We start from the raw sequence: 26,436 nt of genomic DNA on the forward strand, positions 1-26,436 counted from the left end.
CTGATGCTGACAGCATTTTTGGAAACTCTTCCCATGAGATGAAAAAAAAAAAAAAAAAGGGATTTCCTAAAACAACTGAAAATGAATTTGCCACATCTGCAAAGAGTGGCTTGTGGGTTGCCTGCCCTTCAAAGTAGCTAAGGAAGTGCTGCAGTCAGCAACTTTTCAGTTTAAATGACAAAAGCTAAGGTACCCGTGGTGATGCCAATTGCCATGTATACTATCAGTGCCTTAAATCCTCAGAATGCAACCATTTGAATTGTTAAAAGTTCCATGAGGTTGCAACAGTACAAAAATATAGCCTCTTTGGCCAAAGAAAAGCTGGTTCTGGAATCAGTATCAGCTTGTAGTTAAAGCCAACAGTATGAGAGTCTGTAACTGATCTACTCTGAGCAAATTATTTGGCTACCTGAAAAGAAGAGAATCAAAACCTTTATGCTATTTTGGAAAGAGGGTCAAAGAAGAAAAGCATTAACTTGCTGAGAAAGAGGAACCAGTACGGGCAAATTAAGATGGGCAAATGCTTGATCTCCATACTGGGCACATGGAAAGGTGGAGAAGACGGGGCTCACTTTAGTTTGATGAACAATCCAATCACAGCTTCTGACATAAAATTAGACCATTTCTTTAAAAAGAGCTACATAAACCAGTAAGATCTTATGCCATTGACCTTAACGCTTCTCTGTAATATACTTGATGAGAGGGATTTTTATTTTTACTGATACAAATTCCATCTATTTACAGTGATGAATGCAATAAAATTGCACACATTGTGAAGGAAGCTTAACTTCAAGGTGGTACAGCTCTGTCCAAGAAACTCAACTCCTTGAAATTTGCCATTTTCAGCGGGAAAGGAATAAATCTCAAAGGCATGACTCCAGCAAGGCTATTCATTCAAACAGCACCAGATGGATGTGTGGGATTCACCTTCTGCTTTGGTTATGAATGAAAGTAGCCAGATAGGGGTTTGCAAAAGGCTATTTTTGCTTAAAGAAGTCTGGTCAAGATGTGGTTAATGCTTGGGTCTGCTGTGCTTTGAGGAGGGGTTGTGTGGAAATGAGAGGGAAAGGAAGCTCAAAGGAAACCAGGTAGCACAATGAACAAAGTATGCTGCTTAGATGAATTCGGTATGTGGCCAGACATTTTGCTTTGATACAAAATGATGCCAGAGTCTCCAGGAAACATAGCGAATTTGTGAATGAGTTTTCAGTATTTTCCTTTTTCCAGGAACCTCACCAACAATACGGCTCATGCCGTCCACATGAGGTGTAAAAGTCACTATTTTTCCACCATTCAGAGAGAAAAGCAGAGGAAGAGCATTTTGACTGACCTCTGAAGAGCTGGGCTATATTTGGGTTTTAACAGGTTTGGAGCATCTGCCTTCCCTTAAATTGTGAAGGGTTTGGGACAGCAGCCCCAGGGAAGCCAGGTGTGAGTGAGCGGGATGTGTCACCCTTTACTCACAGGAAGAAAAGCAGGTCATGTCTTTCCAGCATTTCTGTATGTTTTGTCCCATCAGGTGTCACCCGTTGGTACATACAAATGTGTCACCTGATGAGGTGACTAGAAACCCAGATCCATGTTCAGCCCAGCTTTGACCAAGCTGACACCCTCTTCGTTGACCCTTCTCCTTCAGGGCAGAGCAGCAGAGGGATTCAGGAGTAGGACCCATCATACAGATCCACCACACATATGCAGCTCATGGCAAGCCAGCTCTTTCTGCCAATCTGTGGGCAGCCCTCCTCTCACAGAGCTATGAAAGCCTCCAGCTTAGCAAAACTGTCTCTTGTACCTACCACACTGAAGACCACAGATCCGAAGCCTACCCTTATAACCCACGCATTTCAGGACCAGTTCCAGGGGCAGCAAAAGAAACTGTTGTCCAAGCAATATATCCAGATGCAAGTACTTTGTTGCATGATTAAAAACGTAAGTTGTTTCACCACTTAAAATTCATCCAGAGGGATTTTTTTAATAGACAGAATCATCCCTGGCAAAAGTCTTTTTGAACATACCTACCAGGACTACTCTCTAGGCTTGGCGCATTGTGGCTTTTTGGTTTTGCTTTGTTTTCAAAAAGGGCTGATGAAAACCATTTTCATAAACTGACAGCAACAACCATAACACATGTACAAAAACAAGATAGCAGTCTCATACGGAAAATATTTCTGCTTTCATTTTTATTTTATGAATACATATACAAGAGATGCATAATCTTCCATTATCCAGGCTTAAAAGTAACAGGTTGGTTTTGTTTGGTTTTTTTTTTTTTTGTTTTCTTTTTTTTCCAAAATAAAGAAGAAAATAAAAAGAAGGATGAAGGAGGTGCAACATACCCAAACCATACAGCTGAAAACCTTGCTAAAATTACTGCTGAAATGTGAACACGTGGAGGGCGTGTCTCTCTGTGTGTGTATTGCTCTGTATTGTTAAAAGCCTCATCCAAGGCATTGATGTGTATGAATAAAAAAATGCTTTGGCATAACCAGAGATTCCTCCATGCACGTTTTGTTGACATTTCTGAAATACTGGGAGAATAAAATCTGAGAATTATATCACATATCATTTTCTCTCCTTGGCAGCAATAACTTCAAATGCAGGGGGGAAATGAAGAAGAGTCTGTTGACAAGAGACTTTACTTCCATATTGACAGTTATATTAGCAGGATGCAGCAGGATGCAAACAGCTTCAAATAGAAGAGATGGAGATATATATTTTTATATATGTATATAATGTAAAAATGCTTATTTTATATGAGAAAGGAAGATTTGTCACAATAACATAAAATGAATCACTCTAAGACTAGCTTCCAGCAAAACGTTTTGCTTTATTGGATCTATTGTCTAGCTACAAGTCAAGCTGACATCTGTCAAGCTTTTTAACTTTTCATATGGCAATCTATAAGAAATGTTTCATGCAACGTCTACAATGCTAAATACAGGGTAAATAACTGGGATTAAACAGGTGAGGAATAACAGACTATTATTAGGACCAATAACAGCATAGTATGTACATATAGCCATATTATATTCTCATGTCTTCACAGTAATGTGCAAATGTGACAAATATGGCTTTAAATTTTTTTACTGAAGAAAGTAAGACATAATTATACAGAATAATGTTTTAAAACGCTTAGGAGGATTTCACCTGTTTGTGAAACCTGTTCAATCTTCATTGCATTAGGGTTAAGAAGCTACCCGAGAACGGAGGTGTAGTTCAGGCGTACTTCCAGAAGGGGGCAGAGATTCCTAAGGCACAATATTAATGTTAAACATTTTTAATTTAAGTCATGCTATTTTATTTTAGTTTTGTTTTTAATTTTTTTTGGTTATATGAAGTAATAGGTTGTTTGTAGTTATATAATAAGCGGCTGATTGTAAAAAATACAATGTTAAAGGCTACACTACATGCCTACCTGTAGCTCCAGAAACATTAGCTAATCTGAAAACACACTATACAGCGCTGCATGTTAAACCTTTGTGGGTTTTTGGTAACATTCTTTTTCATACACGTAGCAGAGAGTTATAAGGCTTCTGCGGAATAATAACATTATAACTGAACAAATATTTTACACTCTTCCATAATGGTATTTACAGTTACTATAACTCGTATTTTGCCATTTGGTAAATAACACGTATGTTGTATGCATCCTTCTTGCCTATCTAAAGTGCTTGCTTAACTGCATGAGGAAAGAAAATGCATACCTGCTTTAGGTGCAACAAACCCTCAAAAGAAGTAGCTGAAATATCTGTTGTGGATCTGAAATGCATTCTCAGAAATTGAAATTATTGCTAAATTCAGTGCCCTCACTAGGCAATCATCTATATTATTTGTCATATATAAATATATGCATATATACTAGTATGTATGTACATGCATACACATTCATCTATCATGTAAAAGATAGATTTCAATTTTTTGTCCATCAACCTTTTTTAATTTGTGCTATTCAACTCACTTGTGCTATGACTGAAGCCGGATTAAAATCAAAACCTTAACATGCTACTGCTAACAACCCTATGATTCATTAGCACATAATAAAGACAATATGTAAAAGAAAGCTGAGATGATGACAAATCAGGAGGCTTTTGAAATGCACTGAGAATAAGGCAATAGGCTGTACATTACAGCAGAGGAAAAGCTGAAGAAATTCTGGAATTCATAAACGCATCTTACTGGAGTAGGGATTGCTCTCCCTACTTGGCTGCAGAGTCCTACGCTTTTTTCCAATTATCACTCTCCAGAATGTAAGCTCTATAGTTTCTGCACCTACCAACACTTTTAATGGTAGCAAATTCAAAGCTTATTAAAAATGCCCTGATGCCACAACCTGGTAAAATAAGGCACTTCCAGGGCTGTATTCCAGCGGTGCCATGCCAAAAAGATCAGCACTGGGAAGAAGCACTCCGATTTTGCTGTTTCCTAGTTTTGTCCCATGAAATGCGCCCCTCCTCTTTCTTTCGAGATGATTTTCTTTAAAGAAGCTATTTCATCAGTTGAAGTTGAGGAGCTACTTCTTTGTAAGCAAGAGGTAAATCTTCAGTTCCTGACATTCAGTAAGGTGGAAGATCAGAGTGGTACCAGGCAATGTCTTCAGTCTATTCAGTATCCCTCTACTTGAGCTGACATGCCAGCTGAGTCAGAAGTGTGTGTGGATTTCCTATTAGGCCCGTACAGAAAGCTATGAATGGACATTGGTACTGGAAAGGTCATTCCTTATAATTTCATTTACTGCAAAGAAAGAAAACAAGAGAAAGGAATTGATTAGCATCCTGCTGCTGCAGACAGTTCTCTTCAGCACAGAGTCCCCCCAGATTTGCATCCGTTCCTTGACAGCTTCAGTACAGCTCCAAACAGGAAGCGTAACATCATGAGATAGCTTGTACAGGCTGATCAAAGTGCAAACCAGCAGGATTAACCAATGTTATCCACATGCTAAATATTCTGTAAAACCAGGCATCACAAGACAGCAGCATCCTGGATCCTTGATTGCATCCAACATATTTAACATTTCAAATCAGTTACAGAAAAAACATTTAATTTGCTCTAGAACTGGCTCCGAAATGTAATGTAAAGAGAACCACAGGAAATCTTAGAATAATCTACTGCTTCCATAAAAAACCCCCAAACATTTGGAAAGTATGTTAGCCATGGTAGGTACTGATGGCAGAAAGCTGCCAGCCACCGAACCTGGGTATGTGCAGCTGCAATGTCTAGATAGTATACAACTTCACATGCTGATTTTTTCCACTGTCGGATGGTATTAGCTAAAAAAAACAACCCCAAAACAAACAGAAGAGAAGAAACTGCTGCATGCTTGCCCAGACCCTGGAGCTGGTAACATATATAAATATATACTCTCCTTTCATGGCAACCAACACACGTGGACACACAGTCTTTGCTCCTATCCGCAGAGACAGATGGGAGGGACAAGCAAGTTAAAACCCTTGGCAAGAGTCAGAGGAAAGAATAAACAAGGTCCCCTATCTCAGCATCAGCCAGTCAGACTGCATCTCCACTGATAAAGTGTTGTTTTCTTTATTTCTTCTTTCATTCTTTTCCCCCTCCCCTGCAGATCATCAAGCAATACAGTTTCCCACACTCCAATTATGTCCATTTATCAGCTTGTGATTTTTGGCAGATGGACAGGAAATGACTGAACCTGGCAAAGGCCATCTACAGTGGACTACACAACATCCCTTTTATTTCCACCCCACCTCCCTGCAGTGACTGCCACCACCTGATTTACATGAAGATAGATAAAATGCCATCAGTAGGGCTATCACTGCTTCTGAGTTTCCCTGACATTGCTGGGAGTGGGAAACACATGCCCACGTCATGGAAGCACCACAGAAAAGCCCATGTTTTCCTTTCCTCGTGGGCTGCTGTTCACAGCCATCCAGATAACTTCTTGTATTTACTGGAAAAGACCAAGCCTGTCTAAAAACAACTTCCTGAAGCAATTAGTTGGTTTGGGTTTTTTTTTTTTTTGTTTTTTTTTTTTTTTTTGTTTTGTTTTTTTTTTTTTTCCCTGCAGACCCATTGCCCATTTAGTAATTGCAGCACATGAATCAGGCAGGATTTGTGTCACAGGTCCTGGCCACTGAAACCACTTCTACTCTACTGGTGGATACGCACACCATACTTCAGAAAGGAAACATCAGTTGTATTTGCAACTACCTATTTATGGCAGCAAACTAAGAGTGGTATGGAAATGTGAAGAGAAAGCATTTCTTTCTCTTGAGAGTGCCATGGAGTTCATCTTTAATATTACCAAACAACGGAAACAAACTCAAGCAGCAATTCCTGCTCTGTGTCAAAGACTGCCTTGCATGTGTCCAAACACAGCAAGAAGTGCTACCCTGTTTACATGCTGCAACACTCAGGACAGGTTTCAGGATCGAGCCTCTACCTTGAATGCAAACAGCGCACTTCTGTAGGATGACTCTTCCATGATGCTTTTGTAAAGATAGTTTCTTTGATAAACTTCTCAAAGTATCACTGCAAAACCACGCAGTGATACCTTGGTGTTGAGCACAACAATGAAAACAAAGCCTCATATAGGACAGCCAGTGTCACAGTTTTGCTAACTTTCTCTCAAAGTTTCTGTTATATCAAATAAAACCAAGATACTACTCGAGGCTATTGCCAGTCTTTGTACAGTCTTCAAAGTGCTTCAGCAAAATGTGAACTAAGCATCATTGGTATTTCACAGAAGGGGACATGGAGGTGGAAAAAGAAAGGAGCTCCCCATCTCAGCTAGGATTAGCACTCAGATCTCAAACTAAAGCTATAGCACACACTGAGGTACTCTTGCTTGATTCACTCAGTAATACTTTCAAAAGTAACATCCCCCAGCCCACAAGCCCGTGCTTTCCTATTGAAGCATTTAGTAGAAGTATTTCAGAAGAAACTTGATGACATGAGGGTCTAAGAGCCAAAGGTTCATCTCCAAACTTGGCTGACTTTTCCAGCCACACTAGGTACCCTCACCTGAATCTTCTGTCACTCAAGCACTGTAGGACACATGGCTTACCCTAGAGATGACAAAACTTTTCATTTCAGCTAGAAGCCCATGTGCCTTGTCTCAGCCCATAAGACCCCCATGGTCCTTCAGATGCATTCTCTCTAGATCTCCGCAGCCAAACCAATCTTTCCCCAGCTGAAATAACTCATAATTTCATTATTGACTCAAACAAGATACAGATTAGACCTTTAGCTTTATTCTTAATTTTTATGTTACTTTCTTAACATAGGTGGGCTTCTGCTACCTTTATGAGTAGCAGTCAAGTCCAGAGGCCTCATGTAACATCTGAGAGCAGTTCAACAACAGTCACTAGACGATGTCAGCATGGACTTGGGAGAAAAATGAACCTCAACTAAAGGGCACCCATTGCCACCAGATCTCACAATAAAACAGGGCCAACAACACCAAGAGGATGTTTATTATCTCCCTCATCCATGGTGGACCACTGATGACATAGTTCAGACACAGGTCTCTATTTTTCTGTTGCCTGTTTACCTTTACCCAGCACAGTGTTGAAAATGCAAAAATTCCCAATTAACGCAGTGGAAAAAACCTACAGAGAGGGACAAGGGTGCACACAGAAGAAGGCCCAGGTGGGGCAATACGTGATTTGGCAAAGCATCTGATCTTGTAGAGGCAGACTGCTAGCAGAGAGCACTATACACGAGAGCTGAAAGGGGAAGTGTGCTCAGAGCGGGCTTTCCCACGCTGCCCGCCAAAGCACCTGAGGCTGGAAGGAAAACCCTCTGGCGGGTGTGGACATAGGGAAACCAGGTGGCAAGCAGGTGATGTGCCCTGAGAGACACTTGGTGGGTTTGGCCAGAAGGATGCTCTCCACCACCTCCAGCTGCAGGGTCTAGCACTCCTGTGAAGACACTCCTTTCTCCCTCCAGGGCTGAGAAACAAATGCTGAGCAAAAACTTGTTGGGGGAAAAATGTGTTTTGGGTCACTCAAAGTAGTTTCAAAAGTCTTCAGCATCGACATTTTTTATTTTACATTTCTGGAAAATTTGCTTCTTTTAATAGTCCAAAACATATTAAGTCTTTCGTTACATGTTAGGAAATGTTTTATTTTGGATCAAATGGAATATTTTGGAATATTCTGTTCAACCAAAAATTGATTTTTAGATTTTTTTAAGAAAACCTCAAATATTCTTGTTGTAGGTTGACCCAAGATTGTCCTTCCCAACAGCAAATCAAAATTCTGTTCCTGAAGTATGGCTCTGCCATCTGAAGCATCCTGTATGTCTGTCTGTACCAGTGTCACATCAACCAAAATGGCCAGCAGCCAATTTGTTGGGAAAGAGCATAGGAACCAGGTACACCCCCAGAGATGAATTCTCTAGTACACCTTTACTCTGCTGAAGGGCTTAGTGAGCAACAGGAATTCTGCATGCTCATTTCTAGTGAGCTTTGATGAACTTTATTCTATTAAGTTTTCTAATAACCTTCTGAACCTGTTTTGGCCTTCACAGTTTCCTGCAGCAACAGGTTCCACAGTTCAGGGATGTGCTGGTGGCAAAAGTACTTTCTTCTTGGTTTAAATTTGCTTCTTGATAATTTAATTCATGCATCATGTGAACGAGCTGATTGGTCCCTGTTCACCATCTCCTTTGCTGCCCATCATACTCCTCCTTGGTAACCTCAAAGCTTCACTTGGTCCTGTAGGACTACTGCAGAATTCCCCAGAGAGGTAAGACATACTGCTCATGGAGAGAAAGTAACTGGTGTTTTTCACTTAGTTACCACCTTTCTAACAAAATGTCTAATTTATTTTTCAGGAGAGTCAGCTGGCTGCTGTTTTGAATGCTTAGGTTTTGGCTTACAAACCTGTTACTACAGGAGGATTGTGTGTGCTCCACAGAACAGCAGTATTCAGTGCAAGTGGTATTTTGGACTGGTTTTGAGCTTCATTCCTATAGCAAATGCTGGTCTTTGATTCTGCTGCTGCTTGGATACAGATCCGTTCACATCTAAGTACCATTCCAGAAGCAGTTGTGTTTTGAATGTTGTTTTTTGAAGAAAGGCTGCAAAGGCTTTATGCTCATTTTTAAAACAACATAACCTGAGTACTCAAAGAGACCCGTTTTACAGACAGATGAGAGCCAAAGGATTACCTGTCTTGCTGAAGGTCCTACATACAGCTTAGCAGCAGATCTGGAACAGCATGCAAGATGTTTAATTTTCAATGCCTACATTAGCGCAAAACTTCCCTTAAAGCAACATGTTAATCCCTATCAGATCAAACAGCTGAGTACAATGATTTACAGCACCTTTGTCATCAGATTTTTTTCACTGTTTTTCTGCTGGCTTTGGGGAGGGGGGCCACTGTCGCTTTTATAGCTAACACCTACAGTTCCCCACAATGCCTTCCCTCAACTGATGGTTTTCCATTGTCATGTTCAGCTTTTCCACTGACAGAAAGTAAAAAAAATAATAGTGATGAGAAATGCAGGTAACACGTGACCTCTCTACCTGTCAAGGCATCTGAAAGAGGAACCTTTCCTTTGCTAAACAGCAGATGCCACAGTAGCAGGATGTGGTGAGCTGTTACACCACATTTTAGTTTAATAAGGAGTTTTTTCTTCTTGTATTTTAATTTTGCTTTAAAATGCCCTTGCAATGGAAATTTTTGCTTTGCTAATTAGCAAAATCAGTGTCTTACCAATGCAACAGTTCGGGTTCTTGCATGGAACAGGACAACCAGATATATCTGAACAAATGTGGGTTCCATATATAGATGTGAACTTCATAGGAAATGGAATATTTTTAACATTTGGTGGCTGTACATGGATTCCATCAACTGGCAAAACTTTAAATTTCTACAGATTTCTGCTTTCCTTGTATCTGACTAGTAACACGGGTAACATTGTGGCCTTTTGTTTTAATGGAATACCTGTTCTTCTGAGATTCTGCCTTTCTGCTCAGATACTGATCTCACTCAAAGAAGCTACAAGGTCAGTGGTGCGGGGGGAAGGTACATGCGGTAGGTTTCCGCAGTGTAGGAGCTCTTTGGGGCTACAAATACAAAAGCCTGGAAGACTTCATACTCCTTGGAGTGAATGTTCCCAAGAATCTGAAACAAATGGATGGTGAGCAGAGAGCTATGGTCAAACAGACAATTCAACAGTGTTGGGAAGGAACAAACTGAAAACATATCCCATCTCTGTTCACTTTGTTAGTGGCAACATTAGGGGTCCAATTTCTGTCTGGGTTAAGCCACTATCTCTTCACACATCGCACACCAAAGTATGTGGAAGTTAACAACCATCCTTCCACTGATTTCAGTCCACTTCAGCAGCAGCAGCCCAGAAAGGCTTGTACAAGTAGACTGAGTAGTGGAGTTGTGGGTTGTGTTTACTGCTGCCCCCCTTTCCAACTGCACACTTCTCTTTTACATGGGAGCTCTGTGGCTCTGTGCTCCACTCTTCTTTAAGGGGTGTAATAGACTTGAAGCCAAAGGGCACTGAGAGGTTTTGCACACAGCTGACACCTTGTGATTTACTGGATATGTACATGTCCCTGTTCCTTCATAAATAGCAACAGCATCAGCTCAATTCCTTCAGGATGGTTTTTAGTTTCTTTATCAATAGAAAAGCCACATGGAATTTCCCTGGACATCTAGGCCTTCAGGGTCACATCAAGCTTTTTTCCACAGCTCACTAACAAACCTTTGCTTGTTACTTCTTGTTCACCTGTGACCTCTGGGGACCACCATCTCTACGATGGAGCAGATCTGAGGTTCGGGAGATTCAGATATCATAATGCTTTCTCACCAAAGATGAACAAAAGCAACCTGCTGTGACTGGTGCATATGTCATGGAAAATACAAGTAATACCAGCTGCATCTTTCAGGACACGTGTGAAAAGCCTGTGTGAAATTACGTCTGGATTTTGCCATGTCCAGACAACAATGCTTCATCTTTCAGATCGGTGTAATTGCCCACGTTTGGACCATGTTTGGTGCTGGTCAAACTGCACAGCTAGGTGTCACATTTGAGCAATCTCCAGAAATGAGCAGCAGTCCTGGAAGCAAAACTGCCTTGGTTTGGTTCATCGCTTTTGTCTTCCAGCAGAATTCACTAGTCAAGCCTTACATTAGTACAACTACAGTGACATCCAAGTCAGGGAACTCTCCAATACATCATTACACAGTATGGACATACCCCTAAGTGCTCTGAATTTCCACTGTTGGCGACAGCTCACCGGTCACAAGCATTGTGGAGCAGGGATTGTGTTCTCCTCTTCACTGAGTACAGCTCTGACTATGCAGTCAGTGATATACTATATACATATATACTATTCAGTATAAGAACAGGGAAACATAACTCCGGAGTGAGTCTACAAGTCTGACGCTGACACCATGCTACCTGTAGCAATTCTTCATAGTATGACGTTCACTTTGCTGTCTATAATTACTGCCCTCGCATTTTTCCACCAGCAATGCCACATCTTGCTCCATCAGGTTCTTGTGCTTTCGTATGCCCTTCATTTCAAATGAAATTCTTCATGCTAGCACCACTGAATAGGAATTCAACGTTACAAATAAATGCAGAGGAAGCAGAAATGCAGGAGTAAAAAAATGTTTCCTCTTATCTTCATGTACAGATTTTATTTAAAGAGAAAAATGGTTAAATATAGTCACACATACAGTGAGTAAAGAAATGAAGCTCCTGGTATAAATTCTATCCCACGAGAAAAATCCTACACTTTTTATCAAGGTACCTATTTCCTGACTTCTGTCTTTTCTGACATACAAAAGCTGCAACAAACAAAATCACTGAAAAGAAATAGGGCTCTCTTAGAGAAATTCTTTTTTCCAAAGCTAGTAAGTATTGTCCTGTGAATGAAAAAACAAATCAGAAAATTATACAAATTCCTGAGGTGCCAGCATGTAATGCAAAACTATAGATCACATTAAAGCTTAGTGAATTAAAAACCAAGCAAAACAAGTCTTGTGAAGCAATGGAAAATATAACTTCACACGTTCCACAAAGAAGTCAGATCTTCTATTACCTCAGGTGTCCTGGATGTGTTTAAACCTTAAACTTATTTTTATCTGTTTAATCACAATAAGCCACCACCACAGGGCATGCTATTTTTGGAGACAGTGAATAGGACAGTGGAGCAAGTGAGTGGCAACAAGTAGCAGGTTTTAATAAAACATGATCCCACCAATACGAACATTGGCTTGGCACGATGTATGGTATTGTTGTGCATGACAGCCATTAACATGGAATTGTTTTCCTACCTGCTCTACTCTCTGCCTTATTGAGCTCAACAACTCCAAACAAATGCAAAATCTCCCACAGTGGCTGCACTGTGGAGGGCTAATAGGAACGATTCCTTGCTGTAGTGTGATGACAGCACCGTGTGGCAGTAATTTAACTGGGGCTCTTGACTAGGTGCCCAGACTAAATTAGTCCCATCCTATCGCACCACAACTCCTGGGTTTGGATTTTTTTCATCCCTCCCATATGCAACCCTAGAAAACGCCCTACGTCTCCTGCTCTGCAAACATTTAGAGATTAATTCCCCAACTGCTGGGAATTAGTGTAGAGATCAGCAGAGCCACAGTGATTCCCAGCACACTGGGGTCTAAGCTTTAGCTCGTTTTTACTCCTAATTTGAGGGTGGCCGTACTCAACCTGCTTTAGCTCTTATACCAGAGAATCAGAGAGTCAACAGGCATTTTCAGTAGCCCTTACTGAGGCCAACCTTGCCTGGAGAAGCTGGGGTTTGGGCTCTGCAATGGCTGCAGGATCTACCCCAGTATGATGCAAGCCACTTTTGACACACACACATACACACACGTGTGAGGGTAGGGCTGGGCAACGGAGAAATAAACCGCATTTTAACCAAAATTATGTGTTTACGTTCCTGAGAGCATCTGTAAGGGAAACAAAACAGATGTATTTTACACTTTACACAAAATTTCCACATAACAGAAGAACTACGCAAATGCTACCTAAAACCAGAGGTCGATACTGCTGGAAGCTCTGTAGGTACCAGTCAGGAAGGAATAAGGAAGAGCACGCACCGCTTTGCTACAGTCAACAGCAATTTGCTCCCGCTGTAGCAAATACAGCAATACAAACTGACCGTGGTGATCAGTTTTACTTTCTGGTTTAGCGCCCAACAGTAAAATAGTGTTGTCAGACCCTGGCATTCAAAACTAATGCCCCGAAGCATGACAAGTATGGATTCAAAATTGAAACAAATTTAAAGCAATTCTGCAATTGCCTGTTTTTCAGCCTCCAGACGTCTCTGGCAGCATTTATTAAAACATGAATGCAACAGAAATGAAACCTCATTTTTTTCCTTCCTACTCTCATATTTCTGATCCCATCCCACAAGGTTTGCAGTATCTCACAACTAGCAGTCAACCGTGGCATAGGCAACACTTGAGACATGAGGCTCTCAAAGCACCCATAGGCAGAAGAGCAAGGTTAAAGCCTTCCTGATGCCCCAAGGGCTGGCAGCTCCTGAAATTTACAGGCAGTGAATGGAAGAGGGGTAGTGGGTCTGGACCATGATGGAAAGCTTTGAGCCCGATGCTGGAGGCTGCTACTTGGAGACCTCCTGCCCTGCCAAAGGACCATCCCATGTGCACACATCCACTCCAGCATTGTCTATTTCTGATGCCAGCTGGCACCAGCCTTTTGGGCCTCACATAGTAATCTGTATCAGCCCAGACCTGACCACATACCACAAGACGGGGTTTCTCCACGTGCTAAAAAAGTGTCAGATTAGCTTTAGAAAAAATACCAAATTCTGAGAGTACAGAAGGAAAAAGCAAGAAGAGAATCTCTATGACTTACTGATTTCAGAGTTTTAAAAAAGCCAAATAAGATTTAATTTCTCTATCGATTCTACAATTATTAATCTTTTTAGAAGCTTTTCCAACATTGCACATAATGAGCAATTCATCAAAGCATATTAGGTGCCACAGAAGTTGCATTCAATATAAAGGGGTCATTAAGTTTCTTGTAATTGCACATTACTGAAGCTTTTGTTCTAAATCAAATCCATGGGATGTGCACGTATACTCTTTAATTGACTTTATGTAATAATAGTGTGGCCCCTAGTGATCATCTGGTATCCTCCAAAATTAGCCACCTTTTGCTGCTGTTCATAAAAACCAGCTCATGTGCAGTTGCGAATATCAAATAAACCCAAGAAATAATGAATGGATGAAAGTAAAAAGCACCCTGGGTCACACAGGAGCATTTGCTGTGTGTCTTTTTCTTCCTACAGCAGAGAACAGCCAAAAGACTCAGCTCTTCCTCCACTCAATCAGCTTCAAGGTCTGATAGACTTCAGTAGAAGTTGCGTCTCAACAATAAGTGTCCTGGAGGTATGTTTTTTGAGCAAGAAAGGTTGTTTTTTTTAAATGTACCCTACTTGCCCTATTACCATCATCAGTACCTCTTTCCTTTATAGCTCTTTTCATCAGCAAACCTTGAAGCGCACGCTAAGCAGAAAAGATCAATGCTATTATTCACATCATCTAGCAAAGAGGGCACCGAGGCAGGGACAACATTAGGATGCTGCTGCATATACAAACATGATGTGCCTATGTGCTGTTTTGTGGGGTGACCACTGTTGGGCCACATTCCCATCAAGGCTGTGGAGAAGGCTGAGCTTTGTTTGCTGACCTGTAATTCACAGGGGGGTTGCTCAGGCATATAGAATGATGGCCATGAGATGACTCAGTGAGTGGCCACATGCTGCTCGATGGAAGAGAAAAGCTGGGTGCAGCTATTGTGTTTGGTAAGAGAAAAGAAATTCACCTATATGAGCCTGCTGGAGGCTAGGCTGGGAAAGGTCAGACTAACTGGGGGAAATCCTTAGGTGATGGAAGACCCCTGCTAAGCTGTGGGCAGAGAAGCAGGGCGAGCTCTGGGAATCTGCACTGGTGGCTGCAAACAGCCTGTGAAAAAACATGATGCAGGTAAATTGTCATGCAATTAATTTGCCTGTGCCATGATGCCACCACCATAATGCGAGCTGTACATAATGCCACAGGATTTTATTTTAACCACAGCAGCATCTGTTGCTGAAGAACGCTGCAGTTCAAAGAGGAATGCATGTCCTCTCTGCCGCGGCGCCTTGGAGGAGAGTATTGGCAGTGGTTAATGATATTCTTGTGTTGGTTTTTCAACACACTAACTACACTAAGTAAGGACCTTTCCATGACAAAACTCCTATAGAGTTTGGCTCAGGTTTGATCCAAAGGCTGATTTAGTGGAGCCACACTGGTGACATATCAATACAAGCTGAGCTATGGTGGGGAAACCAACAACCGGGTGTTATAAGGTGCTCTTCCCAGCACAGACAGCTGCTGGATTCCAGTACTCCTCATATGCTAAAACCACTTGAGGATGCAAGCCTCTCAAATTAGAGTAGTTGGAAGAACACTTTTATTTGTACATGGTCCCAGTGCAATAGAGTTGCAACATGGCAAAACGTCTTTTCCTCTTTTCCCCTCTCCCACATGCTGTGTTAAGCTGCAGAATGGCTCCTTAGGCTGGACTGACAGAGCAATGTCAACAGAAAAAATACCAGGTATGGCTGCAAAAATTCAGTAAGAATCACAGCTGGGCTCTCAGAGAAGTAGAAAACCTTCCCCCTGGCAGCTCAGTGCTTGACATAAGAACTGCGCTGAAGCACAGCGCTCTCCACTAACAGGGAAATTTATTGTGCCCCAAGAACGAAACCTGCAGGCAAACCTGCGGCCAGCACTAGAGAACTAGGAAAAAGGCACTTGAAAAACACAGGCATACAACACTCATCTCTCAAGCACACTTAAGGACCTGAAATTTTATTCAAAATGTTTGTATTACACTTTCCAAACAACCACTCGCTATGTGTGACAGACTTCTGCCTCTTTTTGAGTACTTGGACTCAAAAAAACCCCTCACTTCTTGATAGCTGAGAAATGACAGGGTGCTTCCACAGCCCAGGCTGTGATCTGGCAGCACATCCAAACTCCACTAGGAATTTGGCTTTCACTTTGAGAGGTGCTCCAGGCAACAAAATCAGTGGAAGAACTTTAACAGTAATTCAAGAGGAGCTTTAAAAAATTTATTAATGCTACAATGAAGAAAACTGGCTGCTTAGATGAGATTCGGTCAGGTCAAGTCAGCCAACTCAGATCTGGAGGTGAATGCACGGAGCCTAACACAGCAGCTTTGGAAAATCCACACTACTCATTGCTCAAGGGACAGAAGGCTCCCCACTCCCTTGGGCATACAGCCAGAACACTCAGACCCCAGGACCTAGCTGCAGCCATGCAGATGTGCAACATCTGTCTCAATCTTCAGAAGCATCCTTGTGACAGAAGCAACTCAGCAAGGATCAGCTCTTGCTGAAGACCCTGGGAATGTAACACTTTTCAGGCTGGGGCCTTAGGGACATAAAGGACATTTCACTGACGTGATGAAAGGGAAAAGTTAAGTGCAACAAAGGTTTTGATGAAAGGCTGCACAAGCTCATTGTTGTTTGCTCCATGCAACAGCCTTCCTCCTGCACCACACCTTTTGTAAAAGACAGTTACATGAAACAAATTATTATCTCCAGTAGCTTCCGTCTACACACATTTCTGAAATACTTTCATTCCAAAATGTTTTGAGAGGAAACATTATAAAGAATGGAAACCTGGCAATTAATCAGATGGAAACCTCTGTTTCCATTTTGCAGAATAGGAAAAAAAAGAGAATCATAAAAAGAATACCTAACATTAACTGCTAAGTAGGGAGATCAAAGATAAGCAGAGGCCAGCCACTAGGAGCACTCATGCGCGGCATGCATTTACCTGCGTTTGGACATGGTTCTGAAGGGTGGGTCAGACCTGTATTTGCCGTTCTCGTTCAAAACCACATAAACACCTAGTCAGGAACTGGGTTTTGACAGATGAAGATTCGATTTTCTTAAAAACTCACAAAATAAATACCCCGATGATTTTTTATTTCTTTTCGAAGTACGGACGAAAGCCTTTTCTGGTCAAGACACTGAGCAAATATTTACAGGTGCTGGGGAGACACCGTTTCCTCCCTTTAGGCTTCAACCTGGTGTCTGCCACATAATTTTATCCATTCAATGAATTTTTTTTTCCAGACATCTGCCAAGAGGAAATAACTTTGCTGTATTGGGAGTCTGGGAATCCTAGAAAACAATCTGAAATCCATAAAATAATTGAAGTGCAGTTTTACTGAGCTGTTCAGTTCGATTCTGATTTTTACTACAATGTCAACAAGAGTTTAATTTGTTTTAAAGTTTAGGTTCTTAAATCTGAGTGATATACGGTAGTTTACAGCTTGCTGGCAAAGCTACTGTGGAAAAAAAAAAATGGAAAGTGCATATAAAGGCGGTTCTAAGTTTGACATTGTGAAAGCAGGGAGCAGTGCCAAGAGCAGCAAACAGCATGGCTTTCCCAGTCCTGGCTGGCTTTAGGGAATACTTGCTATTGACATCAGTCGCTATGGGATACATTTCCTTGCTCTAACAAATCTCATCTGGAGTCTGTAATTAAAAAAGAAATGTCTCAAAGTGTAATTTCTTTCCCTAAAACATTTACAGATGTTAACTAGATTGCTAATGTTGTGAGATGTCTGTGGGTGGACATCTTCCTCCTTATCTGCTGTGTCAAAGAGGAAGATTTGTTTATTCAAACCAGTTCTAAAGGTAGTATCTTTTCCCGTGTATGCCTTTGTGTATGGGGGTGGTGTCTTTGTTTTCTAAACCACTTGCATACTGAAAGGTGTGGAGGTGTTTATCATATCTTCTTCTTTTAGAAGTCAATGCCAGAGTCGGCCTGATTGATTTAAAAGGTGTTCAAAGTGGCTGAAAATGTCTTTGCTTAGCAGATTAAGAAGTATCCTGAGTTGTAAAATAATAATAGCAATAACAATGAAAATAATAATAATAGTAGTAGTGATGTAAGCTTCTTGCTCCAGTGACTTTCCATCAGTGCCTTTGGCTGGCTTTGGCTGCTAAGCTTTGCTAAAAGCATTTATGGGAGCCTGCTGTATGACTGGTTAAGCTGCTCTGCTTCAGGCACACACTTGGACACAAGAGGGGAGAGTGTAAAAAGGGATGAGCTTTTAGAAACACATGTCCCTAGGGAAGTGAGAGGGGGTTTTCTAGCTGGTGAGGAAGGGTGCCAGCCCCAGCTCTGCTGCACCGATGGCATGAACGCTTGGAGCATCTCTCCAGTACTCTGCAGGAGGTGATGGCTGAAACTCTCCTCCCTGACACACGCAGCCCAGACACTTGTCTGCTAGAGCCTTTCCCCTCGCCAGCACCCCCACCCCCCTTCTCCCTCTTCTTTTTTTCCCTTTTTGCAACCGACTTTGATTGGAGCCAGAGCCTGGGGTAAATCAGAGGAATTTCTAGATTTTTCTGAGCTCTGCGAGCTCTCGCTGTTTTCCGGTACCTACTTCCTGCCATATCTAAAATAACAGCAGCTGCAGGGGCCTGATAGAGAAGAGCTCCAGGGGACAAATTCTCACAAATGGGGTGGGAAATACAACAACAAAAAAAAAAAAAAAAGGAAAAAAGAAAAGACAGTTATTAGGGAGCCGATAACACAGAGAGCCAGCATCAGATTCGTTGTTGGAGTTGATAGCACCATAGGCTGTGGATGTTGTTGTCAGAAGAAAACAAGTACTATAAAATAGCCATGGGAATGATAAGTGTCCATGTTTGCTGGGATAACAGACGTAGCTTTATAGCACTTGTCCTATTGTATGAAGTATCATGGCTCGATTAGCTAATGTCTCCAAGGGCCAGATAAGCGAGGATGAATGTTCTGCCCTAGAAGCTTTCATGCTTTCTCTTTGTCATGGCTATCTATGGAGAATTGTAATAGAAAACTTTGCACACAGAGAGAAGGCTCCCAGCTTCAGAGAAAAAAGGTGCAGAAAATGGAAAATTGTTGAAATTATCCCATTTTCCATGAAGAATGCATGGTGCAATGTTACCATTGTCTTGTTACAGACCACAGGAAAAAGTACAGCAACTCAAGAAAAATCCAAAATGGCAGAAAGGGACCTTACACACCTGTACAACAACTACTTGAAGAGAGAAATTTCTCTTTCCAACTGGTATAAAGGGGGGCAGAAACAGGTACAGTGGTGCATTCACCCAAAATATACTTATCCACTATTCAATATGCAAGAATGTAGGGCTTCTTGAGATTACTTTGTCCTAGGCCTTGTAACCAACACAAACATTACTCTAAATATCAGCACATCCAAACAACAGAAGTGAGGGTTCTTAAAACCCTGCAAGTCAGTCACGCTCTATATGCAATACAGACAGTATTTTAGATATTGTATGTGCCATTAACCTTCACATATTAATGTAATATAATCTTTTACAGTTACTTTGGGAACTGTAACTTGTGTCTGCTTCAACCTTTAGGCCCTTAAATTTTCATCCAGTATTATACATTTTCATGCATTTTTTTTAAACATAGGATTTTTTTAAAAGAAAATTAAGTGATAGGTTCTCATATGATTGTAAACTGGAGCCTAATCCAAGGAGCACAGAAGACAACAGAAGAATTCTTATTTGCTTCAATGAGCTTTGCATCAATTCCTTATTCAACACAGGCAGATATTTAAAGGTGGTCTACACATGCAAAAGTTACAGGTATGATGGGTTGGCAGGAAAGAATCAGTCACTGTGTTGTAAACACCCTATTTTGCTCATTCCCTAAAGATTATTTGAAATGTTTTAATGCTGACATGCAAAAAAGACAAGTAGATCTGTTCTCTTATTTTGCCTGTATTTCGAAGCATGCACAGTCTCTCTGATGTCAGCAGACATACTTCTGATTCCTACCACTCAAAGAGGTCAATAACACTTACATGTTTACTTCAATGTGTTTTCTTTAATGCATATGGTGTGTGGGTACAGTTTGATCCTAGAGCCCTACCCGCTTTCTAGGCAATAGTAGAAAACCATACACAGGGTTTTAGTAGCATATGTTTTTTCTTTTCTAGATCCTAAACCATTTCTCTAGGCCTAGAAGTCCTTCCTTTGCTTGAGCACACAGGCCAGCTGACAATTCTTAATTGTTAAAACAAGATGATGTTATGCTATTTGGTTTTTCCCGTCTCCAAAAGAGGCTCCTTAAAACTCGAATCATCTTCGGTTTGTGCTCAGGTAATAGCAACTATAATTACACAAAGTGGCCAAGTTTAGACAGACTAGATAATATTCTAGCCTAAACTCATAAAACCTGAACTCGTTAAAATATTTTCTTTTTATAAAAAGATCACCCTTGACAATATAAAGAAAGTGAATGTGTATTTCTGCAAAAGTAGAAGTAGTTAGAAAACTGGAGGTATTGCCTAATCCTGTTTTAAGCACTGTTATGGCTGTGCTGCATTACATATGCTTATAGAATAGTACATTTATGGTAAACTGGTTAAGGAATTTGGGAGTAGGATTAATAAACTTTCCTTTTGCACCAGGCTAGATCAGATCACAAAAGGAGATCAATCTGTCACAATTCTTAGCTTTTGTTCAAGAAAGGCAAGCATAGCGAAGGTCAGAGACAGACTAAAGAGCAGCACTGCAATTATTTACTGACATGGGACTGGAAAGAATATCACATAGCTACATGGAGCACAATTTGGACTTTAGACACATAGGAAAGAATGGTTCATTTTATGCCACTAATCATAGCCAAGGATTAAGATATTTTGGAAAAGCCCTATTATTTCTCATTCTGCAAACCAGGATTTCATTACTGGTAAATCATGAAATTTATGAAGTCCATTCATACAAATTAATTTCCTTTCCTGATTTCCATTGGCATGTGAGATACAGATATATAATATAAATAAAAGTCTGTAAAGGGAAACAGATACACAGAATGTCTGTTTGTACTTAAAAGTGGGGTTATCTCAAATAAGGATGTAGCTAGAAGAACTGTCCCTGCAGCTACTGCATTCATTCTTCAGTGGATTTAGGGTCTTAACAGGCAGAAATCAGTGCAGCTGCAATACCTCTACATGGATCTATGCTGACTTACTCTTGTCTCTATCAGAAATAACCAAAGGTAAGTTTTCCCAGTTTAAAATTTTCATTTTGCAGCAGCAATGTAAAATCTAACTGCCTTTTCCACGTTATGAGAAACATCTCCTCTTAGACATCTTAAAGAAGAATTCTTGCACCCATTCTAGTGTGTCAAGGTATGGGGTTTTCCCCCTGCAGTGGTGCTTCCCCTCAATTAATGTTTTTCATATGAAATTTGAATCTGGCTTCAGACAACTTTCTGAACAGTGACATTTTTCAGGAAACAGGCACAGAAAGTCAGTGGCCCCCATTGCTCAGGGGACCATGCACAACAGAAAGCATGATACAGCCTCATTTGGCGTCATAAGCATCTGCCAGCTCCTGCCTCAAGCAAGGTCTTAACTGATGGCAGAGAAATTATGTTGGTTGTTGCAGAAATCTAGATTTCATCATCAGAGAAACCATAAATATAGCCAGTGAAACATCAGGTATATGGTTGGCTGATCTCTGGATGCTTGACCAAATGCTCTTAGGGTCATGACTCACACAATCAGACACAGGCAGTCCTGTCTCTCATCACCCTCCTGACTAAAATAAAATAATAATAAAAAAAAAAGACAGTAACTTGGCTTCAAATTTCAAAAGCAGATTTTCTTTTTTTTTTTTTTTCCCTGCTGTGAATATTCACCTAACAACTGAAGAAATGATCCGTCCATTTGTAGATTTCTTGGAAGGAAATCTGGCATCTCTACCAAAAGTCTGCTTTCTTTTCATACTCTCCTCTGTGCTGAGTGCTTGAATCCAAAATATTCTTTATAATGATAAAGCCTACCCCACTGTTAGCTAATTGTACTGTTAGACAAAGGCAGGCTCTGTTCCAGCACACTAGTTCACTGGGGCAGAAGGTACAGCTTGTGTGCAGCGGCCAGCAGGGCAGAGACTCTGGAACTAGACCTTAACAGTCAACAAAAACCTGGATCATACAGAAATATTTGCCTTTTGTTGCTTCTCTGGTTGAAGATGGTAATATTCCCCATAATAAAATTCAGTGGTAGGGAAGGGTTTAGAGAGGATTTTGCTCTTTTAGTTGAGCAGATCATTTTTTTATTTTTTTTTTTAAAGTATCCGAGTGATTTTGGTCTGGAAACACAAATTTTTGATGAGACACCATTCAGTCCAGGTGCTTTTCCCAAGTTAATATTAAATACAGCTTTGGAAACTTCAGCAGATGTGCTGATCGTTTCTAGTTTGCTTTTTTTTTTTGCTACTACTCTGCCTTTATTTAAATAGCTGACTCTAATTGATTCTTTAATACAGTGATTCATAACGTGTTGTGAATCTTCTGTTAATTTACTTGTGACTCTGTTATTATTTCCCCTTATTTAACACATCCTGTTTTAGAACATCCATCGAAGTTGAAGGAAAATTTTTCTCGTGGCATTTGGATCATATCCTAAATGTATTTGAATGCCATCTTTTGAAAGTTGCAAAGTAAGGGGATTTCCTGTTTTACTCTTCAATTGTGCAGCCATGAAAATGAGCTTTTATAAATCCTCCTCTGCCATATCAACGTCTTACCACTTCTACTCCTTCTAGCAGTGTTTTTGCTGGGTAATTTTTAACTGGGTAAGAATCAATGGATAATATTTTCTGATTTTTATCATTTGTATTGAATGCCCTGTTAACCTGCAAGAGAAGTCTCATTTGGAGATTTCACACCAAGTTCAGCTGATGTGACTGTATTTATTCAAAGAGAACTTCCCACCCCTTCTTTGCTACCGTATTTCTGAGGGGGGTTTGGGCTCCCTATTGGAGCTTTCTCCACCCAGTGGTAGCACTGAAGCCCCTTCCTTGCTCCTTAGAAAACCTGGCAATAGAGCATGGAAATAACTCCCTGGATTGTTTGAAGGTTCTGCCTAGTGGACCTGGACCACCGAAACCTCCTATCTCCATGCAATGCAGCCATCTCACTGGTGATCAGATAGGACTCCTCTGGCTTGAGCTTACTCCCCAGATATACTCTCTCCTCAGATACTTGTAAGTTTAATGAGTGCACTGCTCATTCCATCATTCCCTCTCATTTTTTCTCTACATGTAAATGAGTTTGGGAAAAAGTGAGATATTCTTTAGATACACTTTGCCATGGCAATCAAATCCTAGGCTGTTACTACTCATTTCTACCATTTCAGTTTTAGACAAAACTCCTCTCTCTCACACCCACACTCACCCTTTCCCCTCTTCTTCCAAAATTCACCTCTGCTTGCCTTTTTTTTTTTTTTTTTTTTTTAATGGGGATGTTATATTTAACCCTCCTCTCATTTCTCTTTTTCTCAAGCCTTCTTTAAGTACACCACCAGGTAGTTTCACAGCCAGTCTGAAACTTCAAAATGCTTGTTAACGATGCTACAACATCATGAGAAAGCTTCTGGGTTTTTTTTAGTATGTTTCCCAAAGAGAATAAATGTGTATACACACATGTACTTGTTTGCACTTGTCACAGAGTGCCCTGATTCCTTGACTGTGCTGAATCCTTGCCAGGGAGCAGCCCCATGCAGAGCCCCTGCTTCAGCTGGGGGTCCTGGAGACCTGTCACACATATGTGACTCTGCCAGCAACTCTGCACCAGCTCAGCTGAGGGCTGCAGATAGCTCTGGACTTGTAAGATAGCTACTAAAATAGAGCAAGAAGGTGTTTTCACATTAGCATTCCTTTGAGCAAACCTTTCATTGACTTCAGCAGTGCTGGTTCCTCTTTAGGACTTTAGTTTACCATTGAAATAATATGAAATATCTGCAATACTGGACTGCAAAAGGTAAGTGTAAATCTTCTGCAAAGGAGATGGTCACATTTACCTTTACAATTCTAGCTATATACTGAATAGGGCAGAAACCATCAGTTTGCCTGGCAACAATGGAGGTTTGGAGGGTCCTGTCAAGTGGTGATCTGACACAGAACATCCAGTTGTGAGTCTGCGGTTTAAATGGACTGTAGTGGTGATTATCTGGCCTGTAAAGGTACAGCCTGGGTTTCTGGAAACAGTGAGAAAATTCCTGTGAAGTTCTCCAAAGCAGATATTGCTGCCGTGTTGTCTGCTGATGCAGAAAGTGTAGTCTGCCTGTGGCCAGGAATCACTTTTGCTTCTTTTTCTTTTACAGTGAGGTCACATACTCCTTATGTGGAAGAAAAAAGAAGCAAAAATCCCTGAGAACTCTTTCAAAGTTACCTAGGAACTCAGGGACTGGAGCAGAGCAGCCATCTCCATCGCTGGCAGCCTTTATAGGGCCCCCTTTCAAGAAGACCTCACGCTGTGCATGGGTGAGGTACATTGAGCCAGAGCATGCACTCATTACAGCTTTCTGCAAACCCTGAATTTGCACTGCATCAATTCTAGCAACTTCAGGAAGTTCTAGCCTTTGACTGCTAGGGCCCAAGGGACAGCTCTCCGCATCGTCTCGCTCAGCAGTTAACAGTTAATGAGTCGGGGAAATTTTTCACAAGAAAGAAAACAAACAAGAACGTGCTTAATGAAAATAAATCAGGGCCAGTTTCTCTACTAACCTCTTTCAAAATGACAATTTCACACATAGTCATCTTAGACTGAGAACATTTGAACCTCCCAGTACTACTGACCCAGAGACATATTACTGTAAGAAGATGCCTGGAGAAGTTGCTAATGGCTCATGCAGATGCTCTGAGGTGAAAGTCCTTAAGTGAATAGCTGAGTTCAAGCACAGCCCAGAGCAGAGCAGAGCTATCTGTGGAGCAGAGCTATCACAGGGAAAAAAAAAAAAAAGGCAACTAATAGCAAAAAAATCATCTTTACCAGTTGCCTCGGTTTAAAAAAATAAATAAATCTGGAGAGCAAAAGCTTAGATGCTGGAGAAAGATATGACAGCAGTGACAACGGCAGTGCAGAGGTATGCAGCAGCATGGAGCCAGGTTTCAGAGCTGCAACAGGCATTTTGGTTCAGAAACTAACTGTGCACGACAGAAGGTCCTCAGGATGCGCTTCTCCTCCTGACCTCATGTTCCTAAAAGGTTTTACTCAACAGGCACCTGCAGCATTTTTGGATAAGTCAGGCATGAGTAGAAGAGACTTAACATCACTTTTGCCCACCCCATATATATGCACACGGATACTTCATGTGTGTATGGAACTGCATATATGCAGGATAGAAATAGAAGTTAAAATAAATATTCTTTAGTTTTGTATTTTTGGAGCCTTCTCTTCTGACCTAAAATAGCATTTTTTTTTTCTTTCTCCTTCCTAAGTAATTTGTGGAAGATTTTGCTTATGAGGTGGCAATGAAACACATATTTTCCTTGAAGCACTAGAAAAAGAATGGCCTGCTGCTCCCAGGGTATCAAAATTGATTTGTAATACCTACTGCAATACCTGTTCTGCAACCCCAAAGGCATCACAAGAGTTATGAATGGAACAAATCTTCAGCCCTAGCTCCCACAGAAATCTAACATCAAGAGCAATCTGGACAACACAGACATAATGAGTCAAATATTGTCTTTTGAAGTCTCATATGGCTGCAGAAGGGACAAAATTAAGTAGAAAAATCATCCTTTGGTTGTGCAAAGGCAAGTGAGAAATGTTCTTGTGCATACATCATACTTTGATAACATGAGCTATAACTATGTAAAGACCAAAGAATTTGATCCACTAATTATCGACTTTGATAGCCTGTGGCATTGCTTTTCAAGACTGTTCAAGTGCTCATATAGCAATGCATGTGCTCAGGGACAGTAGAGTTTGGGAATTTCAATATACTTGTAGCACCATCTTAATCCACTTTCTGGTATTTGTGCTGCAGTAAGCTTCAAAGTATCCAAAATGCAGAAGACTGTAAAATCAGGCAGAGGGCTGGTCCAGCTCTGGTCTGTAGACAAACCCAGCCAGGCTGGCCAGTGAGGGAGAGGACCATGGCTTTACTACTGTATTTCTCACTCACCAATTGTTTCCAGGTATTTTCAGTGACAGAGGAGGAGGGGAACATTTTAAGGGTCTGCTTTTTTTCATAAGCTTCCTCCCAGCCTGGAGATAAGACTGTTGTGGAAAGCCTGTGCCCCCTTCGGTTACAATCAGCATTAGTTCCTCAGAGAGGAGGAAAGACCAGGAGCCAGGTTATCAAGCAGCCCATTCTCAACACGATGGTCAAGCTGCTATCAGGCCCATGACTGAGCCCCACAGCTGTCCGGCAGACACACATGAAACAATCAACTGTGCTGCACAGAAATCTGCTAGAAAAAACTCCCTCTCTGCTTGTCTATCAGCAACCAGATTTCAATGAATGCAGCTATTATGCACTTTAACTACCAGAAATATGCATGGTCCTGTTCCCGACGAACCCAAAGGGAACGGTGTTATT

At 41.1% G+C, this 26,436-nt stretch overlaps 1 protein-coding gene across 4 annotated transcripts in view; it reads right to left on the bottom strand.

Annotated features, from left to right (window-relative positions):
* Positions 1-3,092: 3,092 nt before the first annotated feature.
* NFATC1 (nuclear factor of activated T cells 1) overlaps positions 3,093-26,436 on the bottom strand; it is a 116,299-nt gene continuing 92,955 nt past the window's right edge. For all 4 annotated transcript variants that reach the window (XM_061346365.1, XM_061346363.1, XM_061346360.1 and 1 more), the window contains one exon: positions 3,093-4,731. In XM_061346365.1, coding sequence (XP_061202349.1) covers positions 4,729-4,731 — 3 coding nt within the window. In that variant the 3' untranslated portion in view covers positions 3,093-4,728. The remainder of the gene's footprint in view (positions 4,732-26,436) is intronic.

The sequence above is a fragment of the Neopsephotus bourkii genome, unplaced genomic scaffold, assembly GCF_033783945.1.
Source record: "Neopsephotus bourkii isolate Nb327-2 ecotype Australia unplaced genomic scaffold, CSIRO-AGI_Nbou_v1 NB_272, whole genome shotgun sequence".
NCBI lineage: Eukaryota > Metazoa > Chordata > Aves > Psittaciformes > Psittacidae > Neopsephotus > Neopsephotus bourkii.